At 40.0% G+C, this 23,910-nt stretch overlaps 2 protein-coding genes across 4 annotated transcripts in view; one reads left to right on the forward strand and one right to left on the reverse strand.

Annotated features, from left to right (window-relative positions):
* Nucleotides 1-19,419, forward strand: part of LOC134815331 (uncharacterized) — a 68,495-nt gene extending 49,076 nt beyond the window's left edge. Inside the window, exons 16-33 of one of the 3 annotated variants that reach the window (XM_063823848.1) lie at nucleotides 1,649-1,790; nucleotides 2,310-2,491; nucleotides 9,587-9,735; nucleotides 10,150-10,344; nucleotides 10,688-10,798; nucleotides 11,035-11,204; nucleotides 11,432-11,525; nucleotides 11,665-11,835; nucleotides 11,951-12,142; nucleotides 12,328-12,510; nucleotides 12,917-13,015; nucleotides 13,641-13,775; nucleotides 14,739-14,903; nucleotides 15,238-15,369; nucleotides 15,506-15,652; nucleotides 16,365-16,508; nucleotides 17,793-18,785; nucleotides 19,084-19,419. In XM_063823848.1, the coding sequence (XP_063679918.1) occupies nucleotides 1,649-1,790; nucleotides 2,310-2,491; nucleotides 9,587-9,735; nucleotides 10,150-10,344; nucleotides 10,688-10,798; nucleotides 11,035-11,204; nucleotides 11,432-11,525; nucleotides 11,665-11,835; nucleotides 11,951-12,142; nucleotides 12,328-12,510; nucleotides 12,917-13,015; nucleotides 13,641-13,775; nucleotides 14,739-14,903; nucleotides 15,238-15,369; nucleotides 15,506-15,652; nucleotides 16,365-16,508; nucleotides 17,793-18,236 (2,855 nt within the window). In that variant the 3' untranslated portion in view covers nucleotides 18,237-18,785; nucleotides 19,084-19,419. Of the gene's footprint in view, nucleotides 1-1,648; nucleotides 1,791-2,309; nucleotides 2,492-9,586; nucleotides 9,736-10,149; nucleotides 10,345-10,687; nucleotides 10,799-11,034; nucleotides 11,205-11,431; nucleotides 11,526-11,664; nucleotides 11,836-11,950; nucleotides 12,143-12,327; nucleotides 12,511-12,916; nucleotides 13,016-13,640; nucleotides 13,776-14,738; nucleotides 14,904-15,237; nucleotides 15,370-15,505; nucleotides 15,653-16,352; nucleotides 16,509-16,784; nucleotides 16,897-17,792; nucleotides 18,786-19,083 lie in introns of those variants that run through there. The other 2 variants (XM_063823850.1, XM_063823847.1) reach the window with 2 other exon arrangements.
* Nucleotides 19,420-19,866: 447 nt separating this feature from the next.
* LOC134815389 (uncharacterized) lies at nucleotides 19,867-20,577 on the reverse strand. The gene has a single exon (XM_063823922.1). The coding sequence runs from the start codon at nucleotides 20,575-20,577 to the stop codon at nucleotides 19,867-19,869; it is 711 nt and encodes a 236-aa protein (XP_063679992.1).
* Nucleotides 20,578-23,910: the final 3,333 nt, after the last annotated feature.

The following is a 23,910-nucleotide window of genomic DNA, read 5'->3' on the forward strand; positions in this document are numbered from 1 at the left end:
CTTACAGTTACTTACAGTTACTTACAGTTACTTACAGTTACTTACAGTTACTTACAGTTACTTACAGTTACTTACAGTTACTTACAGTTACTTACAGTTACTTACAGTTACTTACAGTTACTTACAGTTACTTACAGTTACTTACAGTTACTTACAGTTACTTACAGTTACTTACAGTTTAATAGTTGATGATTTAGCCGACCAGCTAACAATCAATTCTCCACCAAAGGTTTGGTGATAAAAGTAAATGATTGCAGTTAAATTTGCTTGTTTCTTTTTGCAGTATTCACTCTCTCTAGTTAGAGACTGCATATTGAAAGCATCAAAATAACTTATTGGCAGTAATTGTAATAACTTTTTGGGTTCTTCGGTAAAATCGGAATCTGAAAAACATGACTCTCAAATCGCCAAATAACAAGTACAACTCCATCTGTATAATGCGTCTGTAGCACTCCCTCCCCGCTCAAATGGCATTTCATTAAAATGTTGATAAGGGCTGTGTTCAGCGCTGGAGCAGGCATTTCATCCAATTTCACTAGATAATACGAGTTAAATTATCAAAATAAACCATGATCGTCTTGAATTCGATTAATTTTATCATGATTTATCTAACCAACTTCATGTTCTACAATCCTCAGATGCTCCAATGTCCGATCGTTTAACTTTACCACTACCAAGTATTTCATATTTAAACTTTGAACTTTTAAACGGTCCTAACTCTCAGCCTGATTCTTGAAAGTGTAGAGATTTAAGCTGGCTGGTTATCAAAATAGCTGGGTTATAATTAGCGGACCACTTGTGGACTTCAGGTTTCAGGGTGACTAGTAAGTTGTGCTGAAATCACTAGTTAATTTGCACTGAAGCTGCTGCGGAAAATTCATTGACTGGTAGAAACCATAACTTAACGGTTAAGGTGTGAAAACGTTTGAGGACAGTCACCGCGTCAGAACTGGGAATTAACACTAACTTCACATGAATAGTTTAAAATATAGAAGCCAGCGAGCAAGAGCGGGGTGACCCCACCGGGGTCACTGCTCATTTCTTTGCGATAAACATATTCGTTAGACTGATTCTGAATGTCGCGCGGAATAAGTGACAATCTCTTTATTATTATCTCGTTATTGACAATTATTCTTCAGATCAGCTCTTATTCTGACAATTTCAGCATAATTACTTCTTTTTGTAGAACCCAAAGAAAATCTCGTGTAACATGCAAAGTTAAACTTAGGTGCGCGTCTTTATGCCGTAAACCTCTCCAAATTTTCAGCACATTTCCTATCATTACCAGTCCTTGAGACTGACCTCAATTGTTATTGTCAGTAGTCATGACAACATGACAAATGAATACTGGAACAAGTATGATGAGTCACTGTGAATAGTTGCTCCAACAGTAAGAATAATTATAAGGAATCTTAGGATTACGATGTCAACTATACGATTTAATGTCGTCAAGGCGTCAATTTTTGCAACAAATTCTTGAAAATGTGTTTATTAGATCATTTTAGGAGTTAATTTGGGATGCAGCTTTTTACTGTATTATTTATCATCGAATACAAGCATTGACTGATGTTATGTTGCAAAATAAGGCATGATCCTAACAATACGGTAGAATTTACTGCCTCTCAATATTAACATACTCTTTGCCCAGGTTACAGCAGATTCAAGGTTGGTATTGGACCGTCAGGATTGAGATGGGCCCACAACTACTGCAGTGCACGTGGGGGTGAGCTGGGCGCGCCGCGCGACGACTACGAGTTCACTCTGGTGCTGCAACTCCTTCAGGGACACCCGTGAGTTCTTACTTAATTAGGGGTTTCCACGGCAACGGGTTCGTTACTACACATATCGGCGGTAGCTAGCGGCAATTTCGGATCAGTAGCAGCAGTGGCGTAACGAAGGGCCCCGCTGAGTGCTGACCCCGCTGTGCAGAGGGGGGGGGGGGGGGGCGCCAAATCGTCCTTTGAATGTGGGACAATTTCGAAAAACTTAACTACGGTACTATGTACTAGAAAAACCACGTGTTTTGCTCTATAGAAACACACATTTTTAGAGATTTTACCGGTGTATCCTCTAAAATCATCTAATTTGTTCAATTTTAGGGAGGGGCGCCAATAGGGGAGGGGGCGCTTTTTCAGCGGGGGAGGGGGCCAATAAGCAACGTTACGCCACTGAGTAGCAGTAGCGCTGACCCGCGCCGCACATGTCCTTAGAAATATTAACTTTATCTTCGTTGTTACAAAACAATTTTTTTAAATCTTGCATTGTCCCTTATTCTCATGATCCCCCCATTAAGAATATGTTTGTTTCAGTGGTTGGATCAACATGTACCGTCAGAACAACACGCTTTACTCCGGCACGACCACGCCCCTAATGAACCTTACCTACATACCCTCCGAGGGGCCTGACGGTAACCTCACCGTCAACGGGGACGGGGACCTGGAGACCAAGAGTGTTACAGAGATGTTACCCTTCCTTTGCCAGTTTTCAGATGGTGAGTACTGGGAGGTGTTGGGCGTTGGTGATATTCATGTGGTGGGGAATGTTTAATTTTATTGAGTTCATTATTGTGGGGATCGGTATTCTATGACAGCTTTCAGTTTTCACGTGAGGGCCAAGCCTGATAACAATCAACATATTGAGACAACTTCATGTAAATAAATCTAATTTAAGGTAAATGAAACTTCGTTAAAGATCCACCAGGTTGAAGTTTTAACAAAAATTATTATGAGAATAATAATAATATAGGGTCGAGGCGTGTAAACCGCAAACTTTTGTCCACTATAATAAGCTTCACTTTTGCTGTTTTCACGGTGAGAAAAATGAGAAACCTCGCGAAGTGAACGAAATCTTATAAAATTTCAGTCCCGTATTTGATGTTCCGTAGAAGTGTGGGTGATGTAAATACTGGAGTATATAATTATATCCCTATCTCGCGGGGTCTCACTAATTCTATGATTCACGTTATCGTTAGTATATACTTTACATTTTGTTATGATTCTTATATATTTTAATGTTAGTGTCCGTCAGGGTTGACAATTTCATACCATTAGGAATTAGGATCTCCTGCTTTATTGATATTTTTTTTCATGTTTCTCTCATTTTATAACTATATTTTTGCTGACAATACTGATTTTATTTTTATCCCAGAAACTGTTCTGATTTTTAAAAGATTTTCTTAACTCATTTTAGTTTTAAAACTACCCCGACTTTGAACGATGGCTCGAGTTTTGCTATTTTTTATTGTGTAGTTTTATTGCAATTTCTGATAAAAACAGTCCAACCAGCAGTCTCGCCACAGTTCCTTGAGAAGCAAGTACAGCTATATTGCAGCTAAATAGAGTATGTTAGTTCCTCCCAACGAAACAGCGTGAGGAACTTAGTAGAAATTGTTTTGAAACTAGTGCTAGATGAGGCGTGAGGAACTGAGTGGCAATTGTCGTGATGTTGTCGTGTATTGTCGTGGTGGGCGAGGCAATGTTTTGAACTTGTGCTAGTCCACCAAGCAGCACAAGAATCTAGTGACTAGATAGATATTCAGCACGACAACGTGCACTTCTCATATAGTAACACTAATTAATTTTAGTCTGTTATTTTGATGGTTTGCTGCTCATGCGTTACGTTCCTCACTTGCTCTGCAATTAGTCTGATTGAGTCTTGTCTCTTTTCCTCTTTCCTCGTTAAAAAGCCATAAAATGTACGATATTACGTTTACCCGGGAGAGACTGGTTAACAAAAGCCGTATAATGGTAGAGTCTCTGTAATTGACTGTAACATTATGTGGGACTAACATAGGCTGGGTACCATCTTCTTCAGTCTCAGCTTATTGTTATTTTATTGTACCAGTTGTATCTTGTATCTACGCATGAAAGAGCAGTGTAAAAGTGGTTTATATATTGTCCATCGAATGCATTGTCAAGTTGTTATTATTAAATTTTAATCGCAAGTAGACTGGGGCTAGTTGAGTACTTATCATCAAGATTTAAGAATCATCTCGATCGTTCCAGTACAAAACAAAGTTTTATAATTTTCTAGACGGTAAATGTGAAAGCGAGGCTTTTGAATCCCCCGAATAACAAGGAAGGTGTGAAAGTTTAGTTAAACTCGACTACTTGCAGTTTGTATCCTCACAGTGTGAAAAAGTTAGTCATGTAATCTCTGCAGTGTGAAACATTTAGCCGTGTTTTTACTCCCCCTGTTCCCGAACTCTGTTCTGTCGTCAACTACACCGCCGTTGCTATGACTACCCGCCGTCCTTGCACGTTCTCAACATTGTCTAACTGTAAATCTGTCAGGTACAGTTATTCTCATCCTGCAAATTCCTTAGGTTTCAATGTTATGGGCTACTGTACATTCTCAAACCTAAATACAGCTCCGGCTCGGAGTGTAATCCTGCTATTTAGTTTAAATTTGGCGTTTCAGTCCACCAACAAAAGGTTTCTCAACATTCGTCACGTTATTCATTTGTGTGTATTCCTACAACCAGGAATTCAGATCCTGTATCCGAGTATGTTGAAATGCTGGTAACACATTATTATTTCCTATCACACTTGCCCGCGGATTTGCGTAGAACTCTTTGACATATGTTACTCACAGTAGCTGTTAGTCACGCTCAATGCCACTAAAATATTTATAGTATTCGTAGTTCTCGTCTCACATGTTGTTTTCTTATTGCTGCCCTAAAAGTTTATAGTTCGGTGATTTTGAAGTTTGTTCTAATCTGGAAACCTTCATTACGAACATTGCTTCATAACTGTTACCAGGGTGCTTCATAACTGTTGCCAGGGTGACCCTATTAATTTGCAGTAATCTGTGATCTGTGACACTTTGTACCGCCTGCTAAGTCCTTTCTAAAACATTAAGGTCCACAATTATTCCGATAAGGGCTCTAACTGTTAGTCTCTAATTTTATTCTTCCACAAAAGTGCAAATTTGTTAATTTTCAGCCGTAGCGTAAGATCTGCAGAACCACCTAAATGTTAATAATGACCTTAAATGGGCGATGAGTTCATTCCCTTATCATCTGTTGGTGTTCATGTTTTTGTACCGTCATGTTTTAACCATGTTATTGTAGACTGTGACCTAACATTGCAGCATTATGGTGCCCCCGTGGCGCAGGAAGCGAATATTTTGGTTTTTATGATTGTTTTTATAAATAATCTGCACAGCTTTCATGAATTATTCAAGATAATTTTTGGGTGGGGGGGGGGGGCAACCCCATGCCCATTAATTTCTCAATTTTTGGACAAATGGGCATGGGCATCGGTGGGCATTGCTGTTTTTAAACCTTAAAAACAGCTACAAATTTAGCTGTGATGAAAAGAACTATCCTCTAATTTTAATAGTGTTCGGTAGGGAGCTCTCGACAGACAAGTGAAACAAGGCAAATGACCGGTGAAAACTAAATGAAATAATCGACGTTCCGGCACTCATTGGCCCTTTACTAACATGACTTATACTAATTATAAATTACAAGGGCCTCTCTTAAGTAGGCCAGTCCAATTAACTTCTTGTCACGATGTATTATTTTTAGAGCAGCATATTATCTTTAAGTACCGTGTGTATGTTTAGCCAAGTTGTGGTACACCTTACTTACTTGCTCTAGTTCCTATAATTGGGCTGCCCTACTTAATTATAATCAGTAATCTTAGTAAAAGGCCAAAAGTAATTAGCATGTACATTGTACAGCTATATTTCAGCTAAATAGAGTATGGTATCAGATTTTTCGATCTTGACCGATCTTGAATAATGGTGAAAATGATTTTGCCCATTTATTCCACAACTTTTGGTCAAATGGACATGGGCTTCGCCGGGCATCGATGAGTTTGCCCCCCTCCCCCATTTGTTCTTGCAAGTTGCAACTCTTTTAACCATGACGGCATAGAACTAGAAGCCTAGACAAGTATATTGTTTCCGTGAGTTATAAAAGAAACGCTTGGCTAATTTGACCCCACTTTCTTTCACCTGTGAAGGGTTCCTGTTGTGGAACTGTACTTTAGTTAGAGGCAGCTGGTCGGCCAGACCTGTCAGTAATTTCAATAATTAATATCCTTAATTCTCCTGATATCTCCTTAATGACGAGGAGGGCTCTTTGATCCTTTTATTCCTTTTAACTAGGACCTCGTTAGTAGAGCGCGCTAATATCCACCCTTCATTACCCGCTATTAACTCTACTTAAGCTGCATTTTTATGCATTTTTATGCATTCGTTGACATACAATAAGAGGTTCTAATAATTACACTTACAAAGCGTCTGAGGAAGGGCGATATAAAGTGGCTTGTTTCTTGTTTTGTTGAAGTTCTTAGCTTTTCTTACAGTTCCTTCTTCAAGTCTCCGCATATTTGCTGTCTCCACTACTATAATATATAAATATATACATCTCCGTTTTAATTGCTTCGGTATTCTCTTCGTACGTGGTCGTAAAGAACATTATCCTTATCCGAAATTAAAGAATATTATCCGTAATTAATGAACATACTCCTTGTTCGTCTTTTAAGAACATCCTCCCTTGAGTGGCGTAATGTTGCCTGTTGGCACCCTGTTGGCACCCCTCCCTAAAATTGAACAAATTAGGTGATTTTAGAAGATACGCCGGTAAAATCTCTAAAAAAGTGTGTTTCTATAGCAAAACGCGCAGTTTTGCTAGTACCTCAGTTAAGTTTTTCAAAATTGTCCCACAATCAAACGACGAGTTTGCGCGCCCCTTAGATGGCCCCAACCCCCCCCCCCCCCCCCCCCCCCCCTCCACAGCGGGTTCAGTGGGGCCCTTTGTTACGCCACTGCATCTTCCTTGTCCGTCATCAAATAAATATAAACTATAGGAAAGGATCTTCCTAATCTTGCTTCAATGACGGAATTCAGAGCAGAATATATAAGTGTTTGGGAAATCAGGGTAGGTCTGGCTTTGCTTACGTTATAGATTGCAGGTCAAGTATCGAGCTTAACGCGCACTTGCACGTGCGTGATGTTGGTCTGCCTCTAATTTGAGATGGTATCGATCAGAGATCCAACACCTATTCTCCCATCCCAAATTATCTCGTGATCTCAAATTCCTGGACTGGGCAGAGTTGTCTGAATGATATGGGGATATGTCCCCGAGGTTTGAGAGCGTGCACGCAGTCATGTCGGGATTCCGTAATCTTCAACCTTGTTGACAGGACTACTGCCCGCTTTATGTGTGGTTTTCCGTCTCAGCTGTCGTTTTACAGGTTTTCACTTTTCCCGTCCAGGCTGGTGAAATGTCGGGAATAAAGCACCCAGCTTGTTCAGGGATCTGCTCCTCATATCTCCTCACTCGTTGTCAACAGAATCTGTAGTTGTCTGCTTCACACCACGTGACACAAACCAACCAATCAGAGCACAGTATTCATACCACGTGACACTGACAGCTACAGTCTTGACGTGATCGCATTCTATTGACACGCTCTGGGCTTGCTTGTTGGGTACTGCCTGCTTCTACCAATTATTAAACTTGTCAACGTCTCTCCTACGAGAGGTACCCTCTCCTGCCTAATTTAAAGCCCACGTGCCTCATTACCGTGCCCGTGCCCACGTGCCCGTGGCACTCATTACCGCTAGTTGATTGCCAATTGTCGGACGGTGTTCGTCTCTGTTCCGGGTGTTATTCCGTAACATTTTCACTTCCTAAACTGTTCCAGGTCCTAAACTGCGCTAACTTCCTGCTGTCTCACGGTTTCGCTGTCTCACGGTATTTGACAGTACTGAAAATAATGAGTTAGCGTCTATTTGCTGGAATATGCACATTATCCAGGCTTGTTGTAACGGCCTGGTCACGGCATTGCTGCCACACTCCTCAGACTATATATGTTGGAGTCACACTACTCAGCGAGATTACATCCTACACTACAGCCCTCCTCCTTCTACGAGATACGTTATTTCTCAGAAGTGTTTTATTTTCTCCGCTTCTTGTTTGACACCTATTAGAGAGGTTATACTCCGTTCCGTTATTTCTCTGCTGTCTCTTCCACTCCTGTCTTTCACGCTAACAAAACGTTACCACTGCGCAACTCTTTTACTTCATTTTTATTTATTTATTTTATTTTATTTTATTTTAATCGCCGTTTATTTTAATGATTATATTTATATTAAGGGTTTTTGGGACATGTTAAAGATTTTGATTTTGCTGTTTGTGGTTGTGGTGGCCGGCAAAACTAGAAGTCACGGCAGACAGTACCTGAACAGACACTACTACTGTAAGTTTAAATCTCGGTTAAAGTTGAGAATGTATTTTAAAGATGATATATGGGACTCAAAAGAACTAAAAGAGTTTCCTTGCTCAAATACACTTACTGTTTAACTTTATGATCCCTTGAAATTATTATTTTTGCAACCAATGGGCGTCTGTAAACTTCATTAACAGGCAATAAGTTTTGAAATATAGTTTAATCGGGGGCGGAGAAACAATAAGTCATTGAATGGTTGGTGTTCTTTGGACAAATTATTCATTTCTAGTCCCTCGGACAAGTTGTCAGACTTCTAGCTCTAGTGGCAGGGATTGTGTATGTCTTGACAAAAACTGAGTAAATTGTAAGAAAGCAAAGTTTACAACCATGACCATAAGTTGACATAAGCCACTGTGATTTGGTCGGGAAGCCAAATATCGGCCACTAAGTTTACTAATTAAAGCATTCAACTGAGCTGATCCTTTGTTGGCTGTCAGATTATTTTTGATGTTTTTCTATATTTCAGCGCCAAAGTAACCCCGACCCTCTCCTCTTATAAAATCCAAAAATTAGTATTCTATAATAATTTGCCGATTGGATTGTCCTTTGAAGGATTACCGGGGGTTAATTTAATAATAAATGTCACGTCAATGTGGTATTTGTGTATAGCGGGTAAAAGTTTCTAAGTTTTACAAGAGTGGTGGGAGATGTATGGTTTCACTCGATGATAAGTAAAGAGAGGCTGAGACACAGCGGATTGTTGATTCGCACAGGTCGCACTGAATGAGATACCTTATAGGAGATCAGCACTTAGTTAAATGTTAAAGCTTCTACTTACTCCTAAACTTATTCTCTTATAAATCATGGCGGACATCGGTAAAGTCTTTTTTTCCGTTCCAAGCACTCAATTTTAACAGCTTCAACAATCAACATTACTTCCCAAAAACTAAATTTTGATATGATAAAAGTGTCCGAATGACCTGCGACGGACGATGATGAACAAAGTTAGTAATTTAAAAATTAAGCCACACTGTTGAAGGGTGTGTGGTCTCCGAACTGCTGGAAGAGGGCTGCTATCTTGCCACTTGTTCCATCCGGGCGACTACCCCCACTCTACTTCTCCCTCAATATACCCATATCTCCGCAACCCGCCTAGCACCACCCCGCTCTCCCTGCTAGTTGTAACCCATACTCTCCTCTCTCTGGAGCCAGGGAGAGACTCACCGTCACTGATCACTCAGCAAACACTACTCCGCACTCAGCGACCACAAAAACAGTTTAAAATATCAATACATAGATAAGAGGATATATAAAATTTCTTCACATACGTGTTATTCACATCACGTGTTATGACGTCACACCACGTGTTATGACGTCACACCACGTGACCCATTGTTGTGTTTCAGTGGAGGAGGAGATACCGGAGTTACACTACTGTCTGCCCGAGGAAGTAGAGACGGAGAAGGGAGTGTTCTCGTGGGTTGCAGCGTCTACTAACAGTACTGTGAAGGTGCTGTGTCCTCATGGTGTTGTCGAGGGGGTTCCTATTCATAAGGTACTTTACATGTTTCTTAACACAAGGATATATTTTTATATATATATTGATGTTTAAAAAGGCGGAAGTTTCCTGCTTCTTTTCAAGCCGTAATGTAATGTGGTTATAAAATTGGTAAATTGAGTCTAGCCTGTTATCATGTCAACAACAGTATAAAACATAGGCTTGATGACAGGTATATGCTTATTTTTGATTAAAAGCAATTACTTAAAAACATTTTGAACGTAGTATTTAATCTAGCACCACAATTATAGGGCTGTTTTCGGGCGTCAACTTTTAGTTCCGAGTCCAACAGACCGACATTTAACACCTTGCAAACTAGGTAATCTCTTCTCCTTAAAAACAAGTAATGTTAAACAATGTTGTATTATTGAAAGCAAAAAGAAACATTTTGACTGTAACACTGTTGTCCAGGGTTACTCCAGTAGGACCTGTGTCCCGGGGACGGCCGGACTAACTCCAGTGTGGGCAGACGCAGACATGTCGCGCTGTAACTACGAAAACAGAAAGACCCAGGAGCTTTCCTCCCTCCGGGAACTCGCTGTTACTGGAGATAACGCAGTGGAGATAGCTGCCAGGGTCCTGGACCTCACTAATAACTCACACGAGGTAGTTAGATCAGATACTGTAGTTAGTTAGTTTAGTTAGTTAGTTTAGTTAGTTAGGTAACTAACTAACTGGCAGTGTCATCGTGTCGCAGGGTCATGCTTTAGCGCGCAACATGGCGCAGTTACCGGGCAGGAACTCTTTGATCTTTAAATTATTGTCAAGCCTTGGCTTCTGTAAAAGTATTCCGATAATTATAATTCTAGGTGTTTTATCATAAAGAATTGTCAGCAACAATAAATGATAACAATAGATAATATGATTCAATAATATGATACATTCCTTATCGCTTGACTTGTCAAGTGTCTTAAAAAGCTATTGGTGGGATGACATATCTTGGTTTCAGTTGGATGATACAGGTGTAGGCATGGTAACAGATATTATAGAGCACCTAGTGGAGGCGCAGAACTCCTCAGCTACAGAGAACATTACTCAAACTCTTAGTAATATCTTAGACGTGAGTTTATTTCCTGTGTCCATGGCTACAGGTTGTAGTTTTGATTTGCCTCGTTTTTAAAATCATGCAGGCTACCCTAAAGTCTGAAAAGCAGTAAAAGTTTTGTTAAGAGTCTGTCACCAAAATCACGATATTTCGAGCGTCAAGATATCCGTCTTTAATTTTACAGCGGGAATCCTCTTAAATCCTGTTAAAATATGCAGTTATTTCATAGTTTAAAGTTCCTCATTGTTCAGGTAGACGAACAAACACTGTCCATATCCCAACAAAAAGACAGGACCTCTGACAGGATCCTAGACTCGCTGGAGAAAGTGGCGGGGAGTGTCGCGGACACCCATTCTCAAACCCTGGACACTAAGAATATCCGCATAGTAGCTGCTCGTTCATCACTTCTGCACAACATCACGTGAGTTACCAGTCTGACATACCTGTCACATGAGATACCTGTCTTTGTTGTCTCACTGCAATGGGTTGTCATGGGTTACAGTTGGGTCGCCGTGGGTTACTGCTGATATTAGGCGCGCTCTGTTGTGACTGTCTCCTCTCCTCCTCCCCTGTCACACGGGCTCTCTGAGTTAACTCATATTTGGTCTGTCTTAATTGTATTTAGTCTTTATTATACCTTCTTTTCAGTTTGAGTTCCGATAACGGAGTTGAGTTTAATTTACCGGCAGCAACTGTATCTTCAAATAAATCAGCTTATATCATTGCCTACACTACACCCAAAGTAAGTAATAAAGATCAACAGTAACTAAAGGATATCATAATTATCGTACTAAAAACGTCTTAATTAATTGCTAACCAACCAGATAACCGACTTATACTGTATTTAACTAAGATATGATATTAACTCTCTTGTCCCCTAGTTGTTTACGAGCAGGGTGCTAAGTATTGGTGCTGCACTGGAACTACACACCAATACTACCCAACAAAGCGAGGAGTTCCTCAACACTGTTATAATATCAGCTGGGCTGGACAGAGAGGAGGTTTCTAACCTCACTACCCCTGTTCAACTGGTCTTCCCTATTATCAACACGGTACGTTAGATTAACATTTCTTACAAAGTAACATTAGAAATAGTTCAGTAGACCCTATCATGTCTCTCCGCTCCTTTAATCCTTCTCCTCCTCTAACCCTCCTCCTTCTCCCCAGGACGCGTCCATAGCCCGGTGTGTTTACTATTCCAATAACAGTGACGGACAGTGGCTATCTGACGGTTTAGAGTCTATATATGATAACGATACTAAAACTGTGACCTGTAGATCTAGTCACATGACCAGTTTTGCAGTTATTATGACTATTGACGCTAAGACTATTGTTCACAGTGTCGGTACCAATGCTGTGGTGAGTAAAATATTAAATACTGTCTTACCTTGTGTTAATAGTTTTTAAAATAACCATTAAAAATTAACTGGTTTTTACATTAACGAGTTTTTATCTCAGACTTCAATCTTTCGCCCCATTTCAATGTAGAAGATAACTTATTATCAAGGAAAGCCAGACAGTGCTTAATAATCTGCACTCTCCAGATAATGAACACAATCAGCTACCTGTGCCTGTTCCTGTCCCTGGTGGGTCTGATCCTGACGGTAATGGCTCTAACCCTACAGAGGACCCTGTGGAGACTGGACATGACTAAGATACATGTGTATCTCTCAATATCCCTCTTTGTGGGCTACGTTATCTTCCTGGTCGGGATTGATCAGACTCAGGTACAGACTCACTCTTACTCCCCTAACTTACCTAACTCACCTAACAGTGCTATAGTGTTGTGACGTGCTCACCATTCTGCGGTGTGTTTTTCTAAATCTAACAGATCATTTCTGTTGGGACCCAGCACACAATGTGTCAGATTCTCTCCGACTGAGTGTTGTGACGATAGTTTACACCCTCAGTCTACTTCATGAGGCTGGTGTATAAAGACTAATTTGGCGAAAACAAGTAAAAACTAACAAGTGTGCTTTGTTTCACCTCATTTGCGGGGAATCAGTAGAAAGGCTAGTAGACAGTCCACGGTAAACAGAGAACTTAACAGCCAGATTAAAAATAGAGGTTACGATAGTGTAGCTGGATATGTGACGATGATACCTGCAGACTGATATGTTCCCTTTTTTTCAGTCACGTGCCCTCTGCATAACATCTGCCTTCCTCATGCACTTAGCCTTCCTGACAGCCTTCGTGTGGATGGCCGTGGAGGCTTATACTCTCTACCTACAGGTGAGACACACAGTTTTACAGTTTTACACTTTATTTTTACACTTTATCATATTTACACTTTATGTTTTATCGTCTGTACTAAATCCTGACGTCATCTTCCATTTTTTTACTGTATATGATGTGGTGTCTTGACTTTTTGTTTAAATAATCTGGCAATATGTCATGTGTCAAGATCGGCTGAAAATATCAAGATGAAAATTAGATGCAGCATAGAATTAGGAACTTTAAGTAATGATAACACTACTGTTGAGTTAACAGTCTGAAAAGTAGAAACTTTAAATTTAGATGAAAATGTTTTTAGACTGCATCGATATGTCATGCATCAAAATCTATTACAAATATTGAGACGAAAGTGATATGCAGTCTGAAACTTATAGTTATAACCATAGTGATAATGGAGATGGCTTCTATTATCTTATTATATCGAGTCTGAAAACTTGAAACGTGTAATTCGGATGAGTCTTCAATATTTTCTGGTGTATTGCAACTATTGGTACTGATACTGTATTGCAACTATTGGTACTGATACTGATACATTGTCTTATCAAACATCGCACCACATCATAACACAGAGGTTGTAACTATTAACTATTATCTAGACTATAACATGTAACCCCCTCTGCAGTTTGTAAAAGTGTTTCCCAGCTACACGCCTAACTTCATACCAAAGTGTCTGATTGTGGTATTCTCCGTCCCTCTGGCTATAGCTGGAGGATTCCTGGTCGCTGCTCTCTCTAATGATCCTGCCGACTACTATGAAGTAAGTTCTGCTTAACATTTCTTATCCTACTTTACATTCACATTGTTTAGTAATTACGCCATTACTTACACAAAATTACATTAATTTAAGTGCTTCTTTCACGTTTTTTTCAAAACAAAATAAACAAATATCTAAAAAATTTATTTACCGCATGTTTTGAGGACTGTACATTTTTGAATATTTCTAAATATAATGTAATTACTGAGCACACTTTTAATCCCTTGAACACAACTGAACACTTGCTCGCTAAAATAATATTTTCAACACTCCTAACGGTGTTAAATGAAGGAATATTTGTGTCATCAAACATAACTTAGTTTTTAAATAATAAACGTCAATTATTAGAGCACTATTTAATCTTATTGTTTTATAGTTTTGAGACTGGTTCCGGAAAGTTTCCATAATTACAATAGTAATATTACATAAGTAAACATTGCATTACATAAGTAAACATTGCATTACATAAGTAAACATGGCATTACATAAGTAAACATGGCATTACATAACTCAGTGAAAATTCTCACTGTTTTAAAAACTAATTACATCACTTATTTGGTGCAAAGCAGTACAGTGGTTTATACAAACTATTCAATGACATAACCCGTAAAAGACCAGTCAGCTGCTGTCCTAGGACAGTTAACACTTATCAACCAACGTAACGCGGCTAATTACTTCCCCCTCAAACTATTTACCTTTACATCACCTATCTAGATCAGTGTAGTCAGCCTCTAAATACTTTAGCGTCCGTTAAAATTTACATACCATCTGTCCAACTTGCAATCGGAACGGAAGGGATGATCTTCTTTCAACAACTTAGTTTTTTATTAAATTTTGGAACATGTGCTTGGATGGAAGAAAGAAATCAAACTGGTAGGTACTACAGAGTAGCACAGACTTTATTACACCTGTACCTCCTACCTCCGATAGTTTAATGTTTTAGGTGTGACTAAAACCTCACTTCAGCTGCAGAATTACTGCTGGATAAAGTCGTACACACTCTACTACGGGTTCATACTACCTATCCTCCTCATTGTCACCTGTAATATGGTCCTCTTTGGTTATGTGACACAGAAGATTTGGAGGATTATCAGTACGAAACCGGAGAACGAGGAGAATCAACTCGGAAAGGTAGACGAACTAATTGCTTTTAAGTTGTTACCTGGTGGTAGTGGGAGATATATCTCCCACTACCACCATCTAAACCCCAGCTGTTCAAGTTGTTACCTGGAATGTTCCACTAACACCCCACTAACTACACTAACACCCCACTAACCACACTAACACCCCACTAACCACACCAACACCCCACTAACCACACTAACACCCCACTAACCACACTAACACCCCACTAACCACACTAACATCCCACTAACCACACTAACACCCCACTAACCACACTAACACCCCACTAACCACACTAACACCCCACTAACCACACTACTAACCACACTACATTCCCCAGCTATCTGTACAGTTGAGAGCCACTGTCAGTGTACTCGTGGTGTTAGGAGTTACCTGGCTCATCGGCGCCTTTACCTTCGGCAGCGCCTCAATCGTCTTCCAGTACATCTTCATCATTCTCAACGGTCTTCAAGTTAGTAGCTGAGTTTTATCAATTCTTACCAGCTAACATTGAGATCACTGCTAATTTGTATTGTTTCTACACCTAATTAAAAGCAGGAAGCTAGGTTGCGTGTGATAAGGTGTGATTTAACTACCTTTACCTCCAGGGATTCTCTATATTCATGTTCCACGTGGTGTTGAAGCCGGAGGTGAGGAAGAGGTGGTACAACAGTATCCACGATATCACCAACTCCTTGTCCTCCAACTCCCATGCTCTCAAGTCTAATTCATTCCACAGAGCTCACAAGTTCCAGGTTAGTTTCAGCTTCTTCCACAGAGCTCACAAGTTCCAGGTTAGTTTCAGCTTCTTCCACAGAGCTCACAAGTTCCAGGTTAGTTTCAGCTTCTTCCACAGAGCTCACAAGTTCCAGGTTAGTTTCAGCTTCTTCCACAGAGCTCACAAGTTCCAGGTTAGTTTCAGCTTCTTCCACAGAGCTCACAAGTTCCAGGTTAGTTTCAGCTTCTTCCACAGAGCTCACAAGTTCCAGGTTAGTTTCAGCTTCTTCCACAGAGCTCACAAGTTCCAGGTTAGTTTCAGCTTCTTCCACAGAGCTCGCAAGTTCCAGGTTAGTTTCAGCTTCTTCCACAGAGCTCACAAGTTCCAGGTTAGTTTCAGCTTCTTCCACAGAGCTCACAAGTTCCAGGTTAGTTTCAGCTTCTTCCACAGAGCTCACAAGTTCCAGGTTAATGTCAGCTTCACCTATGGCGTGTAGTTAATGTTTATTTACCTTATTTGGCTAAGAATGTTTGCGTCATTTTGGAAAAAGTGATAAAAGGTTCCAAATTAGAACGTAGAACGCCTACGTCCACGTTTTGATAAAGCATCATACACATTACACGATGGACCAAAAATAACGTTAAATGCAGATTCTTTCGGTGTAGCGGGTCCTCTTAAATTTATAACTGTTGGCTGATTTGTGACTTGTGATTGATGTGTTTCTAACACGTGACCAGATTACCAACCAGGTTAATCAGAACAACAGATGTACGGATGACGACTCGATAACGAACCCCGGGGGACGCTACAACACTTCCTTCTGCAGCTCCAACTCTCAGAAACCTCTTCTTCTCACTGACAAACGTTACACTTACCTCTCAAACTCCAACGATGTAAGATATACTTCTCTAACTTTGGGGTTTATTTTTACTTTTCTACTCTCAAATGTTTAATAGTTCCGTTTACAGTACATCACCTATTTATAAACTACGAGGGTCTGGAAGTGCGATACATTTAGACCTCGTAATGAAACATTAGCCATTTAAACGACTATATTTTAATCACGTGACTCAAATTAAACAATCAGATTAAAACCACGTGATTCAAACTAACCAATGAGAAAGCTGTATTTTAACCACGTGACTAAGATGTAACACTCCCGTGATCAGGTAGCCTGGCCTGCAGAGCTCCCTCCTCCTTTCCCGCCCCTTTATGATCCGCTCTATGAGTGTGATTGTGAGGGATCTCAGAATTCCCAGCATTCATCGCCCACTCCTAGGGGTTTGCTAACTGCTAAGTCTTTGGCTGCCTGTATGCTGCACTTTGATAACCTTATTTTGGGCTAAATACCCTAAATGCAGTGTCTAAGACTGAGCTGCCAACTTTTTAAAATCTTATGTGAAATGTTCTGATAACTGTAGATCATTCGGTTAAATGTGTCGGGATGACAGCTCGTGTAATAATATAGGGTTTTATTCTGATAATGAGACGAACTCTTCTGAATACTTGCATTATTTACAGCCTGTTAATTCCCCGTTATGATTCCCCAGTACGCCACTCCTATTCCCCTAAAACCCCAGTACGCCACACTGATTATCCCTAGATCCTCTTCTACCCCACCTTTTACTCCCACTCTATTTAGGGCATTATGAACATTTTCTGGGAACTAATGTACCACAAGCATTTCTGGGCAGGATTGTTTTCTTCACAGGATCCACCCCGAAGAGTTGTAGATCTGATGGGCACAACTAGTTATTCCTTCCAAACGAAAGTTCACTTTAAATACCAGGGACTGCAAAAAATTAAAATACCTCGATTCGTGATAGTCAGAGCACTTTCAAACCCTCATTCGCCTGCCATAATGTGACCATTACGGTCATTTTTCACCACCTAGAGGTCTCCTGAGTGCTTTCCTAATTACAGAAACAAATTTTTAAAGTTTTTTCTCAGGGCGCCTGGAGATATGCTCTAGCTAGTTGTGACCATCAGATATGATTCTACAATAATTCGTTGGGGTTGTCCCTTGGACTAATGACGACATATCCCTGCACAGAAATGCTTGTGGCAAATTAGTTCCCAGATCGTTCTATATGTATGCCTTTTATCCCTAACTATTATACTCTCCATATTCCCTTTAACTCCCCAGTGCACCATTTTAATTCACAATATCTCTTCAGTACGCCACGATAGAGAGTCGCCCGAGCTCGGTGTCCTCTGCGATCAGCGACCACCCCGCAGTGTTGAACGGGACAGTGCCCCCTGCGGTGACTGGGAACGGGGCGACCCCTCTCATAGAGCACTCGCCCGCCACTCCACCTGACATCCCTCCTATCCGTATCAGTGGTGCCTCACTCAACTTGAAGCGTCCTCTCAGCACCGTGCCCAGTCTGGGGACTCCCTCCACCCCTGGGGATATGCTGGATGTAGACCTCTCCCCGGAGAACGGATACGCCTTCAGTCCGATCACCCATCCCAGATCTTGGGAGTATAATCCGTTAAACGAGGAGAGCCCTGAACCCAGGAAACAGATTTCAGACCCTCTCATTGAGGGAGATATTCCAGAACAATCCATACCTGAGCTTGACGACGCTTTTCTGCGCGAGGGCGAAGATCAGGTGTAGCTTCTAGCCAATTCTAGGACTAGCTATTTAACAAGATTTTTTATTTCGTTGTGATGGATTTATTTTATATATTGATATAGGCTTGAAATTTATTTTTTAGTTATACCAACTAACACTAAAAAACAGTGAGTGATGTAAGTGACTGTACAGTTTGGGAGTACTGATGATGATATTGACTGCAATTGAGTAAACTTGAAATCAAAAGCATCTTTGATCAACAATTTGACTTTGTTGACTATTGTTGTTGTTGACCCTAATTTTTATCATTTTATAACATTATTCAAAGGTCAGGTTGCAAGGAAAATACCCATGTTTCCATGGCAACTCGAATTTTCTGTTATTACAATTTGCAATTCTGCATGTGTTGCTATGTATAATATTCAGCTGACAAGTGTTTAGCGATAATCAGTCGAACTAAACAACTGTTTTGTGTATCCTATGGTGGACCCACCAAGACTCGCAGTTCTTTTTCATTTTACGCTCAGTTTGACTAATATCTCATTGACGAGGATTTTACTATTTTTTAGTGGTTTGATTATTCATTAAAATGTATACGAATAATAGATATGGCTCTTACTAATTCGCTCGCCCAAAAATTTCACGTAACTTTGGTTTTTATGGTACCAACCATAACCCCGAAGCTATCCATAACCCTTACCACAACCCTAACTCTAACCCGAGCCCTAAACAATCGAATTCGTGTTTTACTAGCCTGTCACGTGACCAAAACGGTTTTTTGCCCATAACTCTCCAGGGTAGCATTTTTACCCTACGCTAAAGATCTATTTCATACCCAAAGGGCCTTTTCTCAAGAATTTTCTTAAAATTTTGGCGAGCGATTTAGTAGGAGCGAATAAATATAGGCTCGTATAATAATTACCGTAGATTTGCAACAAAATCAATCTTCGGGATTTTGTAACTTTTTCGGTGGCTACCTTTGCACTTAGGGGCTTTTCCTTATCACATGCACATGACTTAAGACATAAGTTTCAAAAACTTTTGAGTTTTGGAGAGAACTCTTTGCATGGCGACTGGCGATCAATGGATCATTGAAAATTCAATACAAAACATTGCTCCCGTGAAATACGATAAAATTTGTATGATTTGCATTTTGCAGTGTATATGTATTTATTGTCAATGCTATTCAATTGTTTTATTTTACAAAAGATTCTTTGTTGATGAATTGACTTAGTTTTACTCACAACTTGTGATTTATAACCTAACCGTACCAAGACGCGCGCCGAGTTAGACTCGTCGACGGTTTTTGGTCTTGGAATAAATATTTTACAAGTATCAACCGTTAAGTCAATCGTCATGATGAGACCCAATTTTTAATTCTGAATTCGTGGCAACGCACTTTGCACTCGTGTGTGGCAGGCCAGCTTCAGCGTGGGGAAATTTGTTTATGGTTTAGACGATGAGAGATTTCTAGTTTTCTATAAGCATAAGGAAAATTTCTTTATGCTTATAGAAAACTAGAAATGTGATCGAAAAGTCGCATTTAATCTGTTACCCAGCCAGCTGGTTTATCTCGCATCTCTGGTAGAAAGAAGTAAAACGGGGGGGGGGGGGGGAGGTACACTACACTTTTTTACACCAATCTTACTTACTTGTACTTGATTAGGTCTCCTCAATCATTCGAGTGGCCTGCACCAATGAACTCCCGTTTGTGACGTATCATCTCCCTCCAAAGTTTTCGGTCACTAGCCATCTCGCTCGCTCCTTCTAGGTCTATGTCAGTGTTTCCTGTAAACGCTGCAGCATCTTCCAGCAAACATTTCATCCAGTTCTTTCTTAGACGGCCCCTAGATCTTCTCCCATGCGCAGGGGTCCAGTTAAGCAGGTACTTAGGAAGCCTAGTGTCTGGCATTCTGGTGACATGGCCAAACCAACGCAGGCGGTTTGCTCCTATGAACGTCTCTACTGGATTTATCTTTGCACGCTCCAGCACTTCAGTGTTTCTAACCCGATCGAGCCATCTTATCCTAAGTATTCTCCTCAAGCAACGCTGATGGAACACCTCAAAGCGATGTAGCTGCTTTTTGGTTGTGTTCCAAACCTCACTACCATATAACAATATTGTCAAAACCGCTGCCTTATAAATCCTGATCTTTGTATAAGACTGGATGTTGCGGTTTTTCCATATATTACTCAGTTGATTGAAGGCTCCGGAAGCTTTCACTGTGGCTTCTTTCATGTATGGCCGTTGAGAGGTTGCTTTACCAATGACCATATCCTCAGTCTTTTTACCATTGATTCTGAGAACTCCCTGGGCACCATACATACACAAAAGGTCAGTTGTTTCTTGAAGACCTTCCTCGCTGTTATCCAGTACAGCCATGTCATCTGCATAGTCTGTATCTAACACAGTGATATCATCAACAAGCGGACTGATAGATCTTTGAAGAACCGCTCCAATCACCAATCACCATAGATTAATATTTTAAAAAAGTAAAAGTGCTCACCTAACCATGTGCTTTCGCGCCTCTGCGGGCGCGGCGCGCTTGTTTCACAAGTAAAGAAACAGGGACGGCGCGCGCGCTACAGCAAGGGCTCTGGATACTACTGGATAGAGCAAGTTATCTCATTTAATATGTAATAAGTACTGTGGCGAAAGCATTATTCAGTATTCAGTAAGCACTCGTGCGCGGCAGGCCCATAACGTGAGGCAAATCTTTTTATTGTTGAGCTATACTATGCACTTATATAATATGCAGCATGTTGAATTTCTTTTTATAAAGGGTTACGTTAGTTTTGGGGCTTCAATGGCCAACAATGCAAAATTGCAAACTTTCTTTAACTTTCGAATACAAAGTTATCTACACTAGCAATATTTACCATCTTTGTAATCTGTATATATAAATAATGATATATACTATATAGATATTTTAAAGTATGCAGAAAAAAGCCTAAGAACTCATGATTAACGATGTCAACCCTTCCAGATTGTTGCTCTGCGAATTAACATAGCAAATATCTCGTCACTATATACTTCGATGCAAAATAAGAATGATAGTTTGCGCGGCGCGTCGAAGCAGCGAAGTCCTCTTACCTAAGGACCTAACTATAAAAGTTCCATGGCTCGTTATTGGCTTACTGGGCCGCGCCCGGCCTGTCATTCCGCCGAATCTCTATAATATGTTTATGAACATGATAGCCTGCGGTCCCCAAGTAAGTTATTGGCTAGACATTAGTTGTTGACCACTATTATTATTATTATTATTACGTTAAACTGTGTTACAAAGTTTAGATATTGCTTTCGATACCTGAAATTGGAAAGGTTACACTTACAGTCTGATAAAATTTTATTGCAGAATATATTATTTATTCTCATTGGCGAATTCGTAGTCTTTTGACACACGCTGCAACCCTTTTTACCTGGGGACCCTAGGCTATTATGTTCATTAACATAGAGATTAGGCGGAATTTGACGGATGTTACTCGTCTAAATTTCTTCGAAGTAGCGCGCGCCGCTTTCTTCTCGAAATGTTGGCCCGATGGCAAGTGCTACGAAGTAGCGCGCGCCGGGTCAAATCATTAACAATGGTCAAGGCGGAATGACAGGCTGAGCGCGGCCCAGTAACCCTTTTTGATCGCGCGCGGCCGGCCGGCTGAGAGCTAGGTGTGCAACGTGTAGCAAGCAGTCTTAGAAGTTGTTTGTATTAGCTGTTGTCAGCACTGAATTGCTTCACTCAAAATTATTACCAGTAAATTTGTTACCAGACACCATGCAGAAAGCTTGACGATTAACGAGTGATATTCGTAAAATATTTGTTCCAAAGTGTCCATGTCGACGAGTGCAACTCGGCGCGCGTCTTGGTAGATTATAAACCTACAACCAGAAAGCCCGTTGTCACAGAAAAAGAGCTAATCATATTCATTGATGATCAATTTTGTTCCGATTTTTGACGGATGCGATGTTACTCGTCTAAATTTCTTCAAAGTAGCGCGCGCCGCTTTCTTCTTGCCGATCAGTTAAACAAAAAATTTCAGTTAAACAAAAATTTTGCAATTTTATGCCATTTATTACAGAGTAAACAAGTTTACAATATATAAATTTGATATTTAAAGGAATCCTAATTCAAGTTGACCATTGTTAATGATCTGGCCCGGCGCGCGCTACTTCGTAGCTCTTGCCATCGTTTCGAGAAGAAAGCGGCGCGCGCTACTTCGAAGAAACTTAGACGAGTAACATCCGTCAATAATTCAAGGTGTAATATGGTTGTCACGGCTTTTACTAAATCGCTCGCATAAACCATGCCAGAATAACTCAATATGGTGTAATAAGGTGTAATAAAATTGAAATACAATCGGGCTGTAAGGAAGATCCAAGGAGTGCCCACTAAATGTGCCTAAATAAATAAATAAATAAAGTCAATTTTTACAGCACAGCAATATATATCTAAATATCAGATCCTCTGTAATCATAATGTATAAAAAAAGGAGCTTTTCTCTGTGCTGAAGGATGAATCAAGGCAGATCATGGTTCTGTTAGCAGGCCACCCTAGTTATGGACAATACATATATATAAAATAATTAAATTATAATTTTAAAATTGTGTCAAGATTGAACTAAAACATAACTCAGGGTAAAATAGACGTATTCCCTTCGTCAAATTAACTATTTACAATACTAAACTTAAACGAACTCCGGGTAAAATAAACGTAATCCCTTTGTCAAACTTGCTATTTACAATAAGTTAATAAATTAATACGGTTGAAAATTATTTCATATTCAATAACAATGTAGCATCAATATAATTGATACAAATGAGGAGCATACAGTGAGAATTGCACATAACAGGAGGACTGGAGGTATGGAGCAATAATGATTGACAGTGCACCTTTCCACTGATGTTCCTAATTTCCTGTAATAGCTTAATAGGCATGGAAATACTTTGATTGCAGGGGATAGATTGGATTCACTTATGTACTGAGATAACTTAACCGAAATAACATAACTGCCTAGATACATTGGCTAGTGTTGGGTGGGATCATGAATTTATCGTAAGAGTTATCCCCTTGGTAATTTTCATCAGTTAGCAACATATTCATAAGAGTTTCTTTGTATAACTTAGAAAATTTCTTAACGTCGTCACACTCTCTAAGGGACTTTGGTAATATGTTCCAGGCCTTAGTTCCTAGATAGTTAAACTCCCTGTGAGATCTTGATTTAGGAGTATAAAGATTGCAGTTTTCTGCCTCACGTGATCCACCAGAAATATACGAGAATTTCCCGATAAAATGCTTTGGACATGTTTCATTGATTATACGGTACATATATGAGCTAAGATGAACCTGTCGTCTCAAATGGAGAGGAAGCCATCCCATATTTTTGTATACATTAACCGACCTCTCTCTGATGTTTACATCTAGGGCTATTTTAGCAACCTTTTTGTACATGATATCTAACTCTCCTAGTCGTTTTTTATATGTTCTTGACCAGATGGTGTCTAAGTAGTCAAAATGTGGCAACATGAGTGCATTAGCAAACATCTTCCTGAACTTAAGAGGGAGAAGTTTTTTTGATCTATACATAGCACCAATTCTTTTGGATATCTTTTTCTTAATGTTATCAATATGTGGAAATGTATACAGTATCTACCACGCCCTTGACTGTAAACTAGGTGGATACATTTCCATGCGCCACAATGCCATAAGACTTAAGAGACACT

Source organism: Bolinopsis microptera, chromosome 5 (assembly GCF_026151205.1).
Source record: "Bolinopsis microptera isolate Bmic1 chromosome 5, MBARI_Bmic_1.0, whole genome shotgun sequence".
Classification (NCBI taxonomy): Eukaryota; Metazoa; Ctenophora; class Tentaculata; order Lobata; family Bolinopsidae; genus Bolinopsis; species Bolinopsis microptera.